Source organism: Theropithecus gelada, chromosome 19 (assembly GCF_003255815.1).
Source record: "Theropithecus gelada isolate Dixy chromosome 19, Tgel_1.0, whole genome shotgun sequence".
NCBI classification, from domain to species: domain Eukaryota; kingdom Metazoa; phylum Chordata; class Mammalia; order Primates; family Cercopithecidae; genus Theropithecus; species Theropithecus gelada.
The window spans coordinates 25105325-25123886 of record NC_037687.1 but is presented as its reverse complement, the minus strand read 5'-3'; the positions used below and the strand labels follow the sequence as shown (position 1 = coordinate 25123886).

At 42.0% G+C, this 18562-nt stretch overlaps 1 protein-coding gene across 1 annotated transcript; it reads left to right on the top strand.

Moving 5' to 3' along the window:
- Positions 1-4615: 4615 nt before the first annotated feature.
- On the top strand, positions 4616-18305 carry LOC112611900 (binder of sperm protein homolog 1-like). The gene is made up of 6 exons (XM_025365866.1): positions 4616-4712; positions 7207-7257; positions 13779-13799; positions 15122-15151; positions 17493-17624; positions 18163-18305. The coding sequence occupies exons 1-6, from the start codon at positions 4616-4618 to the stop codon at positions 18303-18305; spliced, it is 474 nt and encodes a 157-aa protein (XP_025221651.1).
- Positions 18306-18562: the final 257 nt, after the last annotated feature.

The following is an 18562-nucleotide window of genomic DNA, read 5'->3' as shown; positions in this document are numbered from 1 at the left end:
AATGAACAGAGGAGGGAATGTTCCCAGAAATTCAGCTATGAATTGCTGGAGAGGTTTCGGCTGAACAATGAAAGAGAACCCCAGAATTTTCTTTTCTTTTCTTTTCTTTTTCTTTTTGAGACAGAATCTTGCTCTGTTGCCCAGGCTGGAGTGCAATGGTGCCATCTTGGCTCACCACAACCTCCACCTCCCAGGTTCAAGCCTTTCTCCTGCTTCAACTTCCCGAGTAGCTGGGATTACAGGCATGCGCCACCACGCCCAGCTAATTTTGCACTTTTAGTAGAGACTGGGTTTCTCCATGTTGGTCAGGCTGGTCTCGAACTCCCGTCTTCAGGTGATCTGCCCACCTTGGTCTCCCAAAGTGCTGGGATTATAGGCGTGAGCCACTGTGCCCGACCAAGCCCTAGAATTTTCTAGTGAAAAGGCAAGCATGGGATAATTGAAACTAGCCTTCTGAAATACGTCATTTTATTTTATTTTTTTTTAATTTTATTTTAATTTTTGAGACAGGGTCTCACTCTGTCATCCAGGCTGGAGTACAAAGCTGTGATCTTGGCTCACTGTCACCTCTGCCTCCTGTGTTCAAGTGATTCTCCTGCCTCAGCCACCTGAGTAGCTGGGATTATAGGTGCCCACCACCACGCCCAGCTAATTTTTGTATTTCTAATAGAGACAGGGTTTCACCGTGTTGGCCAAGCTGGTCTTGAACCCCTGGCCTCAGGTGATCCACCTGCCTCAACCCCACAAAGTGCTGGGAGTACAGGCCATCATTTTTAAATGATTCTCTACCATCCTGGGATTTTGTGAAGAAGTCCACAAGCCTTCTCTTGGAATCTTTCAGAGTTGGCCACGTGTTACGGCTGACCCTAGTATGACTCCTTGGTTTTACAGATAAGGGAATTGAGGCACAGCTAGGCTCAGAGACTTACTGAACCTCATACAGCAAATTGTTGGGGAGAGTAGGGCTTGACCCAGCATGTCTGGGGCTCTTTGTTTTATTGATTCTTCGGTGCTGCATCCTCACATCCCAGGCTTGGGTGTTTTCAGAATAAGAGGCTCGCAGGCTGGGGGTTTCTCACATGGTGGCCTCCTCTGCCCTGACTTCTCTGTCTGTCTCTGCCTTCACCTCTTTTCACTGGCTGTTTCTCTGGCCCTCCCTGTCACTCTCTTCCTCAGTCTCTCTTTCGCCATCTCTCCACTCCCGTCTCTCTTTCTCCCTCTGTCCTTGCCTCCTTTTCCTTCCTCTTTGAAGCTCTTTCTCTGTCTTTGGGTTTTGTTCAGTGTCTCTCTTTCTGTTTGAATGTCTCACTATATATTGGGGGGGGTGTATGTGTGTGTGTTTTCCTCTCTCTTTCTCTTCATCCATCAACCGCCGCCTTCTTCTTCTTCTTCTTCTTCTTCTTCTTCTTCTTCTTCTTCTTCTTCTTCTTCTTCCTCCTCCTCCTCCTCCTCCTCCTCTTCTTCTTCTTCTTCTTCTTCTTCTTTCTCCTCCTCCTCCTCCTCCTCCTCCTCCTCCTCCTCCTCCTCTTCTTCTTCTTCTTCTTCTTCTTCTTCTTCTTCTTCTTCTTCTTCTTCTTCTTCTTCTTCTTCTTCTTCTTCTTCTTCTTCTTCTTCTTCTTCTTCTTCTTCTTCTTCCTCCTCCTCCTCCTCCTCCTCCTCCTCTTCCTCTTCCTCTTCCTCTTCTTCTTCTTCTTCTTCTTCTCCTCCTCCTCCTCCTCCTCCTTCATCTTCTTTTTTTTGGAGTCAGAGGATGGAGTTTCGCTTTGTCATCCAGGCTACAGTGCAGTGGCATGACCTCAGCTCACAGCAACCTCTGCCTCCCAGATTCAAGCAATTCGCCTACCTCAGCCTCCCAAGTAGCTGGGACCACAGACGCATACCACCACACCCAGCTAATTTTTGTATATTTTAGGAGAGACAGGGTTTCACCAGGTTGGCCAGGCTAGTGTCGAATTCCTGGCCTCAGGTGATCCACCTACCTCGGCCTCCCAAAGTGCTGGGATTACAGGCATGAGCCACTGCGCCCAGCCCACATTAATCTGCTAAGGGATTTTTGGATCTTGTATGGCTAATAATAAAGGGAAACTGATTGAAGAAATTCTTGCAGAGTGGGAAACTGATGACTTGCAATGCAATGATGAGTGACATGAAACAAAGATGTTAAAGGCGAGGATGGGTGGCTCTGCAAACGTGCAATGTCTTAGCACACTTGGTCTTCATAAAGTATCAATAATAATAGCAAAAAGGCAGTGTGCCAAAGACCACCCATTATGTTGTAGAATATAGTCAAGATCTGTAAAAGATGTTCAAACAAGAAGGAAAGAGGTGCCAGCACTTTGGGAGGCCGAGGCGGGTGGATCACCTGAGGTCAGGAGTTCAAGACTAGCCTGGCCAACATGGTGAAATCCCATCTCTACTAAAAATACAAAAATTAGCTGGGTCTGCTGGCACACGTCTGTGGTCCCAGCTACTTGGGAGGCTGAGGCAGGAGAATCACTTGAACTCAGTAGGTGGAGGTTTCAGTGAGCCGAGATCATGCCATGGCACTCCAACATGGGAAACAGAGCAAGACTCCATCTAAAAAAAAAAGAAAAGAAAAGAAAAGAAAAAAGAAATGTTAGAAATAAGTGAAGGCAACAGTCATTTCCAAAGACTAGGATTCCCCAAAGGTATTTTTAAAGTCTTGGATAGGCTTTTATTTCATAAGAGCTTCTAATTTGACAGTTGTTGACGTTTTTGACAGTTTAGTTGCGGGGAGGGCTATCTTTTGCCACTTTTTCCAAAGGAGATTCCATCTTACTGAGGAAAAAAAAATGGAGATGAAAAGATAGCCCGTCTTCCACAATTTTTTTCTGAGACAGGGTCTCACTCTGTTGCCCAGGCTAGAATGCAGTGGTGCGATGATAGCTCACGGCAGCCTCAAACTCCCGGGCTCAAACTATCCTCCTACCTCAGCCTCCCAAAGTGCTGGGACAGCAGGCATATGCCACCATGCTCGGCTAATTTGTTAACTTTTTTTTTTTTGTACAGATGGGGGTCTCATTATGTTTCCCAGGCTGGTCTCAAACTCCTGGTTGCAAACGATGCCTCCACCATAGCCTACCAAAGCACTAGGATTGCAGACGTGAGCCACTGTGCCCAGTCCCTCTTCTAAGAGTAGTAACTAAGGGCCAGGTGAGGTGGCTCATGCCTATAATCCCAGCACTCTGGGAGGCCAAGGCGGGTGAATCACCTTGTTCAAGACCAGCCTGACCAACATGGTGAAACCCTGTCTCTACTAAAAATACAAAAATTAGCCAGGTGTGGTGGCTCATGCCTGTAATCCCATTTACTAGGGAGGGTAAGGCCGGAGAATCACTTGAACCTGGGAGGCGGAGGTTGCAATGAGCCGAGATCGCACCATTGCACTCCAGCCTGGGCAACAAGAGCAAAACTCTGTCTAAAAAAGGGAAAAAAAAGGAACAGTAACTGAGAACACACTGTGTTTCAGAATTCATAATTAATCTAATTTTTCATAGTTGGAAATGTAGGTGTCCATAACGCTGCACCGCTTATTCCTCAGAACTTCAAAGCCATCTGCAGCCCATTAGGTTAATCGCCAAGGGCCTCCAGAGAACAGTGGCCCACATCGAAGGTTTGTGGAGTACCAACAACGGTGCTTATATTAGGGAAGCAAACCTGCTTTTCCAAGAAACCTCCCTGGGCCTCTCCAGGGGATTCTTGAGCCCTGGCTGACAAAGACCAGGAAGATCTGAGATACAGGTAAACCTGTGACTGCTCATGGGCTCCCTGATGGTTCTCTCTTCATGGAAACGACGTGAAATTCCTCAGCCTGCATCTTCCCTGTCTGTTATGTTAAGTATTTCTTCCTATGCAAGGTAGATAGCTTAACTTTGGAGCAGAGCGAGAGCAAGGAAGGAGGGAGAAGTTGGGGGATGAAAGATGAAAGAAGAGGAGGAGGAAGGGGAAGAGGGGAAGGAGGGAGAAGAGGCAGGGAAGGAGGTGGAAGAGGGAAGAGGAGGAAGGGAGGAAGGAGGAGGAGGGGGAGAAAGAGGGAAAGGAGGGGGAGGAAGAGGGGGAGGAGGTGAAGAAGGAAGAGGAGGAGGAGGGAGAGAAGGAGGGGAATGAGCGAGAGTAGGAAGAAGGAGGAGGAGAGGAGGAGGAGGGGGATGAGGAGGGGAGAAGAGGAGGAAGAGGGGGAGGAGGAGGGGGAGACAGAGAGGAAGGAGGGGGAGGAGGAGGAGGAGGAGGGGGAGGAGGGGAAGAAAGAAGAAAAGGAGGAGAGGGAAGAAGAGGAGGAGGGGAGGAGGAGGGGTAAGGGAAGAAGAAGGAGGAGGAAAGGAAGGAGGAGGAGGAGAGGAGAACGAGAAGGGAGAAAAAGAATGATGAGGAGAAGGTAAAAAAGGAGAGGGACAAGGAAGAAGTGGGGAGGAGGGAAAGAGAGGAGGGGACAGGGAGGAGAAGTGGGGAGGAGGGAAAGAGAGGAGGGGACAGGGAGGAGAAGTGGGGAGGAGGGAAAGAGAGGAGGGACAGGGAGGAGAAGTGGTTGTGGTTAGTTCCAGGGGCTATAAAATCTTGGAGATCAGCTGGTCGACCACGAGTGTCTGACAGGAGCATGGCCCGGCACATGGGGCTCCTACTGGTTTGGGTCTGCCTGTTTCGCGGTGTGGTCGGTGGTGTGGTCGGCGGTCTATTCAACGTTCTAGAAGAAGGTGAGGAGCCAGGTGACCCTGGCTGGGGACAGAGTCCTGCATATCTGCTGCTGTATATAATCAAATCCCAGTCGCCACAGAGGGCAACAGTCCCCCTTGCTTTAGGTACCTTAAGAAAGAAAAAGATACTCTCCCTTTCAGGTCAGAAACACAATCCATGGGTAAATATTTTTTAAAAAATAAGAAAGTTCAGCGAATAAAAGAACGAAAGACTAAGAATGTAAATTGGAAAATCCTAGTGACATGTTACTTGAAAACCATACGTCTCCTCCCTTTATGCTAGGAGATTTTCAATGTCTCATGCAGAGGTTTTGAAAATGAGACTGATTTTTGTAAAGTCGATTTTATTCCTTTTCCAAAGTCGTATTGCCTGTAACAATGATGAAGCGAAAATATAAAAATAAGAAGGGAATTCACTATGGATGCATCTGACACATTTGATAAGGACTACGTATAGCTTCAAAAACAATTTTTTATGGAATGACCAAGAATAATGATCTTGCATATATTTCTTTTAAGTATTCTTCAGGACATCCTTGCATTAAAAAAAAAAATAACACTGTGCTTGCTATTTTTTAAAAAAAGAACAGAAAAGGAAAAGGTACTCCCAATGTAACTATGACCACTGCTTTCTTATCCAGCAGAATTATTTTGTACTTATTGAAAAATAACACTGTACCTGGCCACAGGTTTTTTTTTTTAATCAGACATCATGTTTGTAGATACATAAAAAGGAATATAGGTAAGTGGGAAAAAGCTAATTAAGATGATCCTAAATCTTCTCCACTGTCAATGTCTGGTCTCCTGAATTATGGATGTCATATTTTTCCACATAATACTTGTGCCATTCAGAGCCTTAGAGATTAAGCATTTCTCTTAATAATGCATCAGAGAATAAAAACTCATGAGCCCCGGGCTTGTTAGCCTGTATGTTAAATGATGTGGTGCTGGTCTCCTTTTGATCTGCAGAACTGTTGCCTATTCACTATCTCCCTCTCTCTCCCTTGCATCTGCCTCCTGGACTTATTCTCTCTCTCTCTCTTTTTTTTTTTTTTTTTTTTTTTGAGATGGAGTCTTGCTCTGTCACCCAGGCTGGAGTGCAGTAGCATGATCTCGGCTCACTGCAACCTCAGCCTCCCAGATTTGAGCAATTCTTCTGCCTCAGCCTCCCGAGTAGCTAGTACTAAAGGTGCATGCCACCACACTTGGCTAATTTTTGTATTTTTAGTAGAGACCAGGTTCCACCATGTTGGCCAGGCTGGTCTCAAACTCCTGACCTCAGGTGATCCACCTACCTCAGCCTCCCAAAGTGCTGGGATTATAGGCAGGAGCCACCGCACCTGGCCTATTGTCTCTTAAGAGTTTCTTTTGAGCAAACTGCAAGTTTTTTACACTGGTTTCTTGAGTAGCAAACTGCAAGGTTTTTACACTGGTTGTGTTCAATACAGACAATCACAACTGGGTCCCCACAGCAATCCTGCTTGCAGATAATAAGATGTCGTGGCAAAGAATGGGAAGGTGTGAACTCATAGACATCTAGGGCTCAAAGTCTTGCTTGAGGCCGTCGGTTAAGCTTGGTTGGAACCCAGAGATGCTGGGGGGAAATCTGGACTCGTGAGCTTGCCAGGAGCAGTCAAGTGGGACAGAGGAAGGGAAGGGAGTCTTCAGTTCTTGATGAGTGGGGATGTATGAGAGCTCTCAGCTACGGTTCTCCCTCATCCTCATCAGGGGAGCATTGCATTTTAGTGTTTTAGAAGCAGTGACTGGCCGGGTGCAGTGGCTCACACCTGTAATCCCAGCACTTTGGGAGGCCGAGGTGGGCAGATCACGAGGTCAGGAGTTCAAGACCAGCCTGGCCAACATGGCGAAACTCCATCTCTACTGAAAACACAAAACTGAGCCGAGCGTGGTGGCAGGTGCCTGTAATCCCAGCTACTCAGGAGGCTGAGGCGGGAGAATCGCTTGAACCCAAGAGGCGGAGGTTACAGTGATTTGAGATCACGCCATTGCACTCCAGCCTGGGCAACAAGAGCAAGATTCGGTCTCAAAAACAAACAAACAAACAAAAAATAAAAACAGTGACCTGATAGGTTTGCTAGATGCACAGGATGCAGAGACTAAACAGCATGAGCATCTCCACTCATGAGCATACGATATGCACCCCCATCTCTTCCCACTAGTGCACGATCTAGTGGCAAGGCAGAAGAGGAAACAGACCGTGTGTGTGGCACATGCTGAATCGGCTATACGCCTGCCCTGAAAAAGAAAAAGTGGTGGAACTGGCAAGACTTCACAAAGGACTTGATTGGGTGATCTTGTTCCAGGGCTAAAAATTTGCCATGTCCAAAATGTAATTACTATTCCAAGTTGATGGGTTGTCTAAGGGATTACGTGGGAGTGGGGTCCCTTGCAGGGAGAACTGTCCAGGTATGTAGATCCATGCTTCATGAACCCAAAACGCTGGGGTTTTCCCTTTTGCCATTTGGCATTTCAGGCTTTGGTGTGGAGGGACTGCCCGCCAACCGGTCGTTTGATGTCAACAAGGGTTTGTGTTAAAATGGGAATCTTGCATTGCAAGAGCCATTGTTTTAAAGAGGATGAGGAGGAACCATAGCTAAGAGCTCTCACGCATCCCTGCTCACCAAGAACTAAAGGCTCCTCTCGCCTCCTCCGTCCCACTCTACTCCGCTCCTGGCAAGCTTAGGAGACCAGTTTTCCCTCCAGCATCTCCGGGTTCCAACCAAGCTTAGCCCGTGGCCTCGAGCAAGACTTTGAGCCCTGGATAGCTATGAGTTCCCACATCTGAAACAGGAGGATCATGATTCTTGCTGCCTCCCAGGGTTGCTGGAAGATTAAATGGGTTAGCATGTGTGACGCTCAGAACGGAACTGTTATCGTTATGTCATTATTACTACTATTACAGTACCAAAAGTACTATTACAGTATTAAAGAGGCAGGATAATGGTTTGGATTTAGTAGGTCGATAGTCACAGAGTGAGTTTAACTACTTTAAACATCTCGTACAAGTGGAATCATGCAATATTTGTCCTTTCGTGACTGGTTTGGTTCACTTAGCATAATATCCTCCAGGTTCATCCATGTTACCGAAAATGGCAGGATTTTCTCCTTTTTAATTTTTTTTTAATTTTTAATTTTATTTTATTGTATTTGTTTTTCGAGACGAGGTCTCAGTCTGTCGCCCAGGCTGGAGTGCAGTGGCGTGATCTCAGCTCACTGCAACCTCAGCCTCCCAGTACTGGGACCACAGGAGCACACCACCATGCTCAGCTAATTTTATTTTGTAATTTTGGTAGAGAGAAGATTTCGCCAAGTTGCCCAGGCAGGTCTCAAACTCCTGAGCTCAAGCGATCTGCCCACCTCTGCCTTCCAAAGTGCTATGAGCCACCACACCCAGCCCTGCCTAAAGGTTCTTTGATCAAGGTTGTTTTGACCTAAGGAAAGGATCAATAGTAAATATATGTTCTGGCCAGGCATAGGTCAAGACGGGAAGATTGCTTGAGCCCAGGAATTTGAGACCAGCCTGGGAAACATAGTGGGACCCAGTCTCTACAGCAAATTTTGAAAATTAGCCAGGTATGGTAGTACGTGCCTGTAGTTCCAGCTACTTGGGAGGCTGAGGCAAGAGAATCACTTGAGCCTGGGAAGTCAAGGTTGCAGTGAGCTATGATAGCGTCACTGTACTCCAACCTGGGTGACAGAGTGAGATTCTGTCTCAAAAAAAAAAAAAAAGTAAGTACATGTAGTACATGTTCTTCCACAAAGAATAGTAGATAAAATAGAAATTTTAGGGACGTTCTGAGAATGGGGTTAATCAGACACCAACACGGTGAATTAGCATCCAAGACAGAGGTGCTTTAGCCTCCACAAACTGTATTGTCTAGTGATGCTCAAATTCTTCGTCTTCATCCTCACTGTCTGGGGTTGCATTGCAGAGCGTCCTTCCAAAATTCATGTTTACCAGAGATCTGTGAATATGACTGTATTTGAAATAGGTCTTTGCAGACATACTTAATGAAGATGCAGTCATAACAGGTAAGCGTTGACCCTAATCCAATGACTGGTATCTTTTTAAGAAGAGGAAACAGACACACACAGGGAAGACAGCCATGCACAGTCAGAAGCAGAGATTAAAGTGATGCTGCCACAAGCCACAGAATGCCACAGCCTGCCAGCAGACACCAAAAGCAAGGAGAGAGGCACAGAACAGTTTCTTCCTCTGAGCTCCTAAGAAGGAACCAACCCTGGCATTTTGGCCTTCTGGCCTCCAGATCTATGAGACAATAAATGTCTATTGCTCCAGACCAAACAGTCTATGGTACTTTGTCTAGATTTTTTTTTTTTTTTTTTAGATAGGGGCTACTCTGTCACCCAGGTTGGAGTGCAATGGCACAATCATGGCTCACTGCAGTCTTGACCTCCCAGGCTCAAGTGATCCTCCTGCCTCAGCCTCCCAAGTAGCTGGGGCTACAGAGCGCACACCACCATGCCCAGCTAATTTTTGTGTCTTTATTTATTGTAGAGATGGGGTCTTGCTGTGTTGTCCAGGCTGGTCTCAAACTCCTGGGTTCAAGCAATCCTCCTGGCTCAGCCTCCAAAAGTGCTGGGATTACAAGCTAAATCACCATGCCCGACCAGTAAATTTCTACAACACAAAACCAAGGAAGAAGCAGTCACAGAGGCCACGTGTCTCTCCTGTCTGTGGGATGAGCCTCCCATGGTTTGGTACCCGAGGACCCCAACTCCTCCCCGTTCATTGTTACTGCTCTTCATCAGTGCTCTTCCAGGCCTTCTGACATTCTCCAGATTTGAAACTTTTGACTTCTATCTTGGGTGCTGTATTCCTGGTCTTTGAACATAGAATGGAACAGCAAGTGCAGCCCTTTGGGAAGACTCCTGACCCAGCTCTTGAATCCAAACAAGAATCTTGGCCAAGATAGGATCGTAGGACTACCATGTAGCAGCTACAGCAATTCCCCATGATAGGGAGGCGACTGCAGCTTTTCTTCCCTAGTCTGTTTGACCAGCTTCCCCAAGCTCCCTCCTCTGGGGCTCCATAACTTGGAAGAATAAAGTCTGATAAACTGTATCCTCCTGTGGACAACTGCAAGGATGCCAATACATACTGTGGAAGATGCTGAAATTCACGGCTCATCCTCTGGAAAAGTGGTCAGGTTCAGGGGACTTCATAAGCTCCTGAACACATTTCACAGGCTTTCATTTTATTTACATTCACTTACTCTTTTCCTTTTTTTTTTTTTTTTTTACAAAGTCTTGCTCTGTCACTCACGCTGGAGTGCAGTGGTGTGATCTCAGCTCACTGCAACCTCCACCTCCCGGGTTCAAGTGATTCTCCTGCCTCAGCCTCCCAAGTAGCTGGGATTACAGGCACCCACCACCACGCCCAGATAATTTTTGTATTTTTAGTAGAGATGGGGTTTCACCATGTTGGCCAGGCTGGTCTTGAACTCCTGACCTCAGGTAGTCCACCCACCTCAGCCTCCCAAAGTACTGGGATTACAGGTGTGAGCCACCAGGCCTGGTCCACTTACTCTTTTTCTAATGTGCTTCCTCTCTTTATATCTCTGAAGAACTTTTAACATTTCTTTCAAGGCAGGTTCTCTGGTAGCAAATTCCGTCAACGTGAGTTTGTCTGAGAATCTTTGTCTTTCTTTCTCCTTCACTTTCGAAGAATAATTTTGCAGGGTACAGAATTCTAGATTGAAGATTTTTTTCTCTCAACACTCTAAATGCTTCATTCTTATCTGCATGGTTTCTGGAGAGAAGTTGGATACAATTCTTATCTTTGCTTCTCTGTAGGTAAGGTATTTTTCCCCCTCTGGCTTCTTTCAAAAGATTTTTCTTTAAAAAATTTTTATTTTAGATGCAGGGGGTACATGTACAGACTTGTTACATGAGTATATTGCATAAATGGTGAGGTTTGGGATTCAGTTGAAGCCATCACCCAAATAATGAACATAGTGCCCAATAGGTAGTTTTCTTTTTTTCCTTTTTTTTTTTTTTTTTTTTGGAGACAGAGTCTTGTATTGCCCAGGCTGGAATGCAGTGGCACGATCTTGGCTCACTGCAACCTCTGCCTCCCGGGTTCAAGCGATTCTCTTGCCTCAGCCTCCCAAGTAGCTGGGATTACAGGCGCCCACCACCATGCCCGGCTAATTTTTGTATTTTTAGCAGAGGCGGGATTTCACCATGTTGGCCAGGCTGGTCTTGAACTCCTGACCTCATGATCCACCCACCTCAGCCTCCCAAAAGTGCTGGGATTACAGGTGTGAGCCACTGCGCGCAGCCATCAATAGGTAGTTTTCAAGCCTGGGTCCCCTCCTTACCTCCCCACTTCTGTAATCCTCAGTGTCTCTTGTTCCCATCTTTGTGTCCCTGTGCACCCAGTGTTTAGTTCCCACTTATAGGTGAGAACATGTGGTATTTGGTTTTCTGTTTCTGCATTAATTTGCTTAGGATAATGACCTCCAGCTGCATCCATGTTGCTAAAAAAGACATGATTTTGTTATTTTTTATGGTTGTATAAAACAATTTTGATTTGGGTTTATCTGAAAAAGTGAGACTCATTTTTATTTCAAATCAGGGGATTTTTAAAAACCTTATATATTGTAACAGAATTTAGCTTGAATTATGACAAAAGGTGAGTTATTGAGAATGAAAAGAATTGGGATGCAGGACTTTTCTGACAAAATTGTTATGATTTTCCAGTGCATAGCTTTGTCTTCTTCCATTTTACACTTTCCTCAAAGGATCATAAAGAAAGCCAGTTTTGTATAAGTATTCTAAGACTAATTCTAGGACTATATTAATTTTTAGGGGCCCTTCTTAATCCTTTGAAATTAAATATATATATATATGTTTTCTTCAAGCCAGGCATGGTGACTCACACCTGTAATCCCAGCACTTTGGGAGGCCAAGACGGGTGGATCACCTGAGGTCAGGAGTTTGGGTCCAGCCTGGCCAACATGGCAAAACCCTGTCTCTACCAAAAATACAAGAATTAGCCAGGTGTGGTGGTGCACACCTGTAGTCCCAGCTACTTGGGAGGCAGAGGCTGGAGACTCAGCTGGTGATTCTAATATGCAACAAAGCTTGTGAACCATTGTGCTGATCCATTATAACTATTTCTTAAATAATATATGCCTAAGGAAAAACGTTTTAATTTCAAGCCACAATGGCAGCCAGGACAATTTAGCTGAAAAACAAACCTGTGGAAAGAATAAACATGAGCAAATAGCAAAATAATCAGTAATAAATAAAATATACACAACAAATTCAGAATTAAAATCATGGCTTTTGCAAAAATCTTTTCAAAAAATAAAAAAATTAAGTCATTGCTCTTTTAAGTGTAATCTACAAATTTGATGAACTAGTTATGAACACAGATTATGTTGAGTTATAATGCTTTAATATGAGAGATATCTGCAAATTACATTATAGTATGTGTATGTTCTCTTAACCAAACATGACATTTGTAAATTTACTTGTTGGTAAACTGTGCTTTTCTATCTTACATCATTTTAATGATTATTAAGTATCATCTATCATGGGCTATTTGGGAAAAAAATCAAATCTTTCACTCTGTATTTATTCTACAATTCATTCTACGTTGTATTTCATCCTAAAGTTATGACTATTCTTAAAGCCTCAATTAAATGAACTTTGTAACAGTTATTTAATATTTAACTAAACACATGCTGGTTTTGAATCAAATAGCCTTTGCATAAAACCACTTCATCAGGAACCATGCAAAGTAACAAAACAAAAAATTCAAGTTCTAAGGAGGGGGAGGTAAATATTACAGGTTTAATGGTTCATGAAGGAACAATGATTGAAAAATGCTGCTTTAAGGAAAAAAAAAAAGTAAAGCTATCAGGCAATTTTCTTCGTTCTAAGAACATTAGGATATTCAGACTGGGGAGGACTTGACATCCTAATGTTCTCTCTCCATTTTATAGCAGAGTAAACTGAGGGCAGATGGTTGGTCAGTGGTTGAGCCTGTGTCAGGGTTTGGGCTGTTACTTCCTCCTGAACCAACCTCTCCAGGGAGGATTCGAATTGAATTGCCATATGCTTAACTTTTTTAATTTAATGGAACTTAACATTTCTGAACTTTGTCTGTAAGATGATGGAAACAATGCTTGCCTCACAAAATTGTTCTGATAAGTTAAATAAAATATAGTACGCAGGATAGAGAAGATGCTCAGAGCATTTATTTGCATTTCCTACATACCTCAGAGGTATCATTCTTATTTTTCCCTCCTAGAGGAAGAAGTTTCCATTTTGAAAGTGATAACTCTAAAGACATGAATCTCTAATAGTAGAATTCAGGTATTCAGTGAGAAGTGGTGACAAAAATAAAAACCTATAGTGTTCCATATCAGAAACCTATGATGAAGTAGTTTATTTTATAGAAAAATGTGAGAAAAGTGGCCGGGCACGGTGGCTCAAGCCTGTAATCCCAGCACTTTGGGAGGCCAAGGCGCGTGGATCACGAGGTCAGGAGATCGAGACTATCCTGGCTAACATGGTGAAACCCCGTCTCTACTAAAAATACAAAAAACTAGCCGGGCGTGGTGGCGGGCACCTGTAGTCCCAGCTACTTGGGAGGCTGAGGCGGGAGAATGGCGTGAACCCGGGAGGCGGAGCTTGCAGTGAGCCGAGATCACGCCACTGCACTCCAGCCTGGGAGACACAACGAGACTCCGTCTCAAAAAAAAAAAAAAAAAAAAAATGTGAGAAAAGTAAATAATTTCCTTTGCCTGCTGAATTTTTTAAGAATAATTTTAATCATTCCTATCCTTTAATAATATTTGGAAAATACAGTTAAAGCAAAAGAAAAATAAGAAATCACCCACAATCACACTACCAAAAATAAGCTCTATTGAACCAAAGTTAACTTAGTTAACTTAGTTTTGCCTAACTTTCAAAATAGTATTATTCTTACTAGAATAGAAATTGGTGAAATCTTTTCATTTCTTTTATTTTAAAGTGACATAAATATTTGTTCAAAATTGTGTCTTTCAGATGAATTGTCATCAACTGTGGGTAAGTTGATCAAAAAACTTTTATTGGGGTTTCTTTTAAAACTTCTGCAATAAAACATGAAACCATTGAATATTCCCTTTCCTGGTAAGAAATCATATTTTTCATTAAAGATTACTATTTTATGTACTTATATTTAAGTAAATTCCTGTTAAAAATGTTAAGAAAAAAGAAGAATCCCAGCACTTTGGGAGGCTGAGGCGGGAAGACCATGAGGTCAGGAGATCAAGACCATCCTGGCTAACATGGTGAAACCCCGTTTCTACTAAAAAACTACAAAAAATTAGCTGGGCGTGGTGGCAGGCACCTGTAGTCCCAGCTACCTGGGAGGCTGAGGCAGGAGAATGGCCTGAACCTGGGAGGCGGAGCTTGCAGCGAGCCGAGATTGCGCCACCCAACTCCAGCCTGGGCGACAGAGTGATACTCCGTCTCAAAAAAAAAAAAAAAAAGGAAGAAGAAGTGATAAATCATAATTTTACTGTTAATTTTACTTTTGGGTGATTAAACATTTCATTACATGTAACTTCATAATGTGATTTTTAGCAAAAATCAAGTATTATGGAAAATAATGAAATAGAAAATGCCTTTTGCCACCTAAAAATGAAGTACAAATTTTTCCATATCTATTTATATGCTCATCTTTATTAATGCCTACTTGATATTATAAAGTCAATTTCATTTTAATATTCTCTCAGGGATTAATATTTTTAATTAATTCTTATTTTTTAAACTAATACTAACCATGCTGAAATAAACATTCTTAATCTAAGTGTCATTCCAATTAAAACTAGGAAAGCACAGGGGTGTTACATTAACACTATTTTAGGTTCTAACATAAGTGATATTGTAAAAAGGAAAAAATCTATATAAAATAACAGGCAAAATTATTTTATGATTGTATACTTTAAATCCCTAAGAACATGAATAAAAATTATTAGTTTTAATAAAGTAATATGGCTATGTGGCTGGATACAAGATAAACATACACCAGTCAATAGTTTTTCTCTATACTGGTAAGAACCAACTGGATATTGATGGAAATGGAAAACATTCTGTTTAACATCATTGACCAAAAAAAAGCACTTTGGAATTAAATCAGTGAGAAATGTGTAGGATTTATATAGAACAAATAAGAAAATCATATTGAAGAGCAAAAAAATACATTTTGAAAAAGAGATATTGCCATGTTCTTGGATGGAAAACATACCATAACAATATCACTCTTTCCCAAACTAATATTTTTATTTAATTTTATTTTACATAAGAGCACATTTTAAAGCCTAATAATAGTGGAATAAATGTCAGCTCTAAATTTTATTTTTCAGAAACTATAAGTCATTTTCCAGAAATTGAAGGTAAGTTGATCAGAAAACTTTGATTATTAATGTGTATTTTCTTTTAATTTTGTAAAAATGGGGGAATCAGTAATGTTTTTCCAGTAAAAAAAAATAATATTTTCTTCTTATATAAAATGTAATATAAGTGCCTTGTAAACAGATAAAGAAAAGAGAGGTATAGAAGTCACTCTGATCTTTCATCAGCACTAAATGTGTCTACTCTTTAATTTCTGCCAATTGAACAAGAAATAACAGATTTTAAAATTTATATAGAAAAAAATCCAATAATAATTAGAAATATTATGAACAAAGTGCTGGAGTAGAGAAATATTTCGTCTCATCAGATATTTAGACATACTAAAATACTGTAATATAAACAACATGGAATCAGCCTAGAAAGATAGAAGGAAGAGGAGGAGGAGGAGGTAGAGGAGGAGGGAGGAAGGAAGAAGAGGAGGAAAAAGAAGAAGGAGGAGGAGGAGGAAGAGGAGAGAAGAAAGGAAGAAATATTTTGTGATACTTGCTGTTTCCAGAGTCTGCTCATTTTACCACCATGCTTCCTTACCTCTCTAGTAATTTCAAGAAATTTTAGAGCAAATATAGAATGGATCCCAGGATATATTAGAATAATCCATGGTTTTAAGCATGACCATTTAAATGTACAGGTGGTTTATTTCATCATCAATCTGTCATTACTAAATGTGTTTGAAAGAAAATAAAGTTGCATTGCCCTTTTGCATCATATACAAAACTAAATTCTAGCTTAATCAAATTTTAAACGTAAAAGGAACAAAATTGTTTAATTTAAGAAGAAAATGGAAAATGTATGTGTGGCCTAAGGACCAGCAGATCTTTTAAAGCAAGGCAGAAATCGTCTGTAATACAGGTAAACATTTTTAAAGTGTGCAAATGCTTCATGCTAATGAAAATTCAGGTAAAGGAGCACAATTTGTGGGAAAGACTAATTGCCATTTTCTTTGACAAAGCAATATTCATCAATGTTAAAATTGTATATACACTTTGTCCTTGTAACCTTGCTTTGGAGATTCTATAGAAACAAACGCTTCAGTACATAAGGATTTAAATGCGTGAAATGTTTACTGCAGCTGTATTTACAGTGGGAAAAATCTGAATGTGGAAATACTGAATGAATTGTGGTGAATCCGTATCACAGAACGTGAATCAGCATTAGAAAGAAGTTAAGGCCTGACTCAGTGGCTCATGCCTGTAATCCCAACATTTTTGGAAGCTGAGGCAGGAGGATGCTTGAGCTCAGGAGTTTGAGGCCACCCTGGCCAACATAGTGAGATCTCATCTCTACAAAAAATTTAAAGATTAGCTGGGCATGGTAGCATGCACCTGTAGTCCCAGCCTACTCTGGAGGTTGAGGTGGGAGGATCGCTTGAGCTCAGGAGAATGAGGCTGCAGTGAGCCATGAAGAAGTTAAAGCGACACAATCACTTTAAGAAGATTTCTGTGATGTGTTAAGTTGGAAACTCAATTATAAAATATGATTAATTTTGAAGGGTGGCAAAAAATCATGCATGTGTGCCTGTGTGTATGCACATATAACTATATATATCCTGTATTAACCATACAGCATATATACAAAACAATATAACATATATAAGTATATATGTATAACCATACAACATATATATACCCAGGTGACACACATACACACATGTATAGTTGTATGGGAGAAGGAGAGAAAGAGAGATGATGGAAGGAAGTGAAAATAAGAGATCCAGGGGCGGGGGGAAGAATTGTTTGGTAGATAAATGCCCACATTTATGTATTTTGAAGGGTGGCAAAAAATCATGCATGTGTGTCTGTGTGTATGCACATATAACTATATATATCCTGTATTAACCATACAGCATATATATAAAACAATGTAACATATATAAGTATATATGTATAACCATACAACATATATATACCCAGATGACACACATACACACATGTATAGTTGTCTGGGAGAAGGAGAGAAAGAGAGATGATGGAAGGAAGTGAAAATAAGAGATCCAGGGGCAGGGGGGAAGAATTGTTTGGTAGATAAATGCCCACATTTATGTTTCTATGCTTACGAGAGATTTCTGAAACTGGAGCAAATGCTAAGCAAAATTTTGAGACTGTTTATACCCTGGGAAAAAAGTAGGGCAGGGGCAGCAATATAAAACAAAAGACCTTTGTCATTAGAGAGCCAAAGCTCTGCTATTGAGCGGCACAATAACATTTACTACAGTCACAGCCAATGACTCTGATTTCAAAGGGCAGCAGCCCCTAGGAAGACAGTGGCTTGATAACCTCTCTCTCAACACACCCGGAAACAGAGGAAGAATTTTGTTTTCTCTAGATGGGGAGTGTGTCTTTCCATTCCACTATAAAAACGGAACCTACTATGACTGCATCAGGTCCAAGTCAAGACACAAGTGGTGCTCGTTAAATGAGACTTACGAAGGATACTGGAAGTATTGCTCTGCCGAAGGTGAGTGTCCTGCCTCTAAATACCTCAGAGCAGTAATCTTGGTCTCTGAGGCTGGGATGTGGGGAGAAGCACAAGAGGGTTCTGAAAATAGAATCCATAGCCAATTAAATTGTGAAAATAAAAGATGTTCAATTTCTTACGATATAAAAATCACATTGCACCAAAGAGATGAGCATTTCGACCACATTATTTTGAAAAGAATCTTTTTGGTAGAACATCAAAGTAATATGGGATCTGAATCCCCCACCAATATTGTTCCCATGTGCCTTTGGTGAAATAGGGCAGAGCAGATGATACTGAATAGGAAGCAAAAGTGTGTATTTGCATGTGTGTGTGTGTGCGCACATGTGTGCATACATGTATGTCTTTGTGAGTGTGCATGTGTGTGTGCACATTTGTTCACGTGCATGCACACACATGTGTGCGCATGTGTGCACGTGTGTGCATATGTGTGCATGTGTGTTCATGGTGTGGTGGAGGGGGTGCAAATTAGAAAGGTTTCTTACTCAGACTGCTTCTTCCTCTTTCTCTTCTGCAGATTTTGCAAGCTGTGTGTTTCCCTTCTGGTACAGACGCTTGATCTACTGGGATTGTACTGACCATGGGGAAGCATTTGGGAAAAAATGGTGTTCACTGACCAAGAATTTTAACAAGGACCGAATTTGGAAATACTGTGAATGATGGCGAGATTTACCAGGGGAGGGGGATGAAGACGTTTAATCGTTCTCCTTGGAAAGAACCTATAGTTTTTGTTGGCAGAGGAGAACTCTTTCTCATTAGAGAGGGGTTTTTTTATTTTTTTATTTTTTATTTTTCTGGGATATGAGTTGAAGGTGATCTAACTAAATAACTAGAGGTTTTTGATTAAGGATTATGGGGTTTTAATATGAAATCTGTAGTTTAGCCTCAGCACTTTAATTGCTAACTGTGTAAAATTA

What these genes read in the sequence shown, in the direction of transcription:
- LOC112611900 (XM_025365866.1), top strand. Translation starts at nt 4,616, where the DNA reads ATGGCCCGGCACATGGGGCTCCTACTGGTTTGGGTCTGCCTGTTTCGC. An exon ending in ATTCAACGTTCTAGAAGAAG is followed by an intron (nt 4,713 to 7,206) that starts GTGAGGAGCCAG and finishes TTGGCATTTCAG; the next exon opens with GCTTTGGTGTGGAGGGACTG. An exon ending in GAAGTATTGCTCTGCCGAAG is followed by an intron (nt 17,625 to 18,162) that starts GTGAGTGTCCTG and finishes TCTCTTCTGCAG; the next exon opens with ATTTTGCAAGCTGTGTGTTT.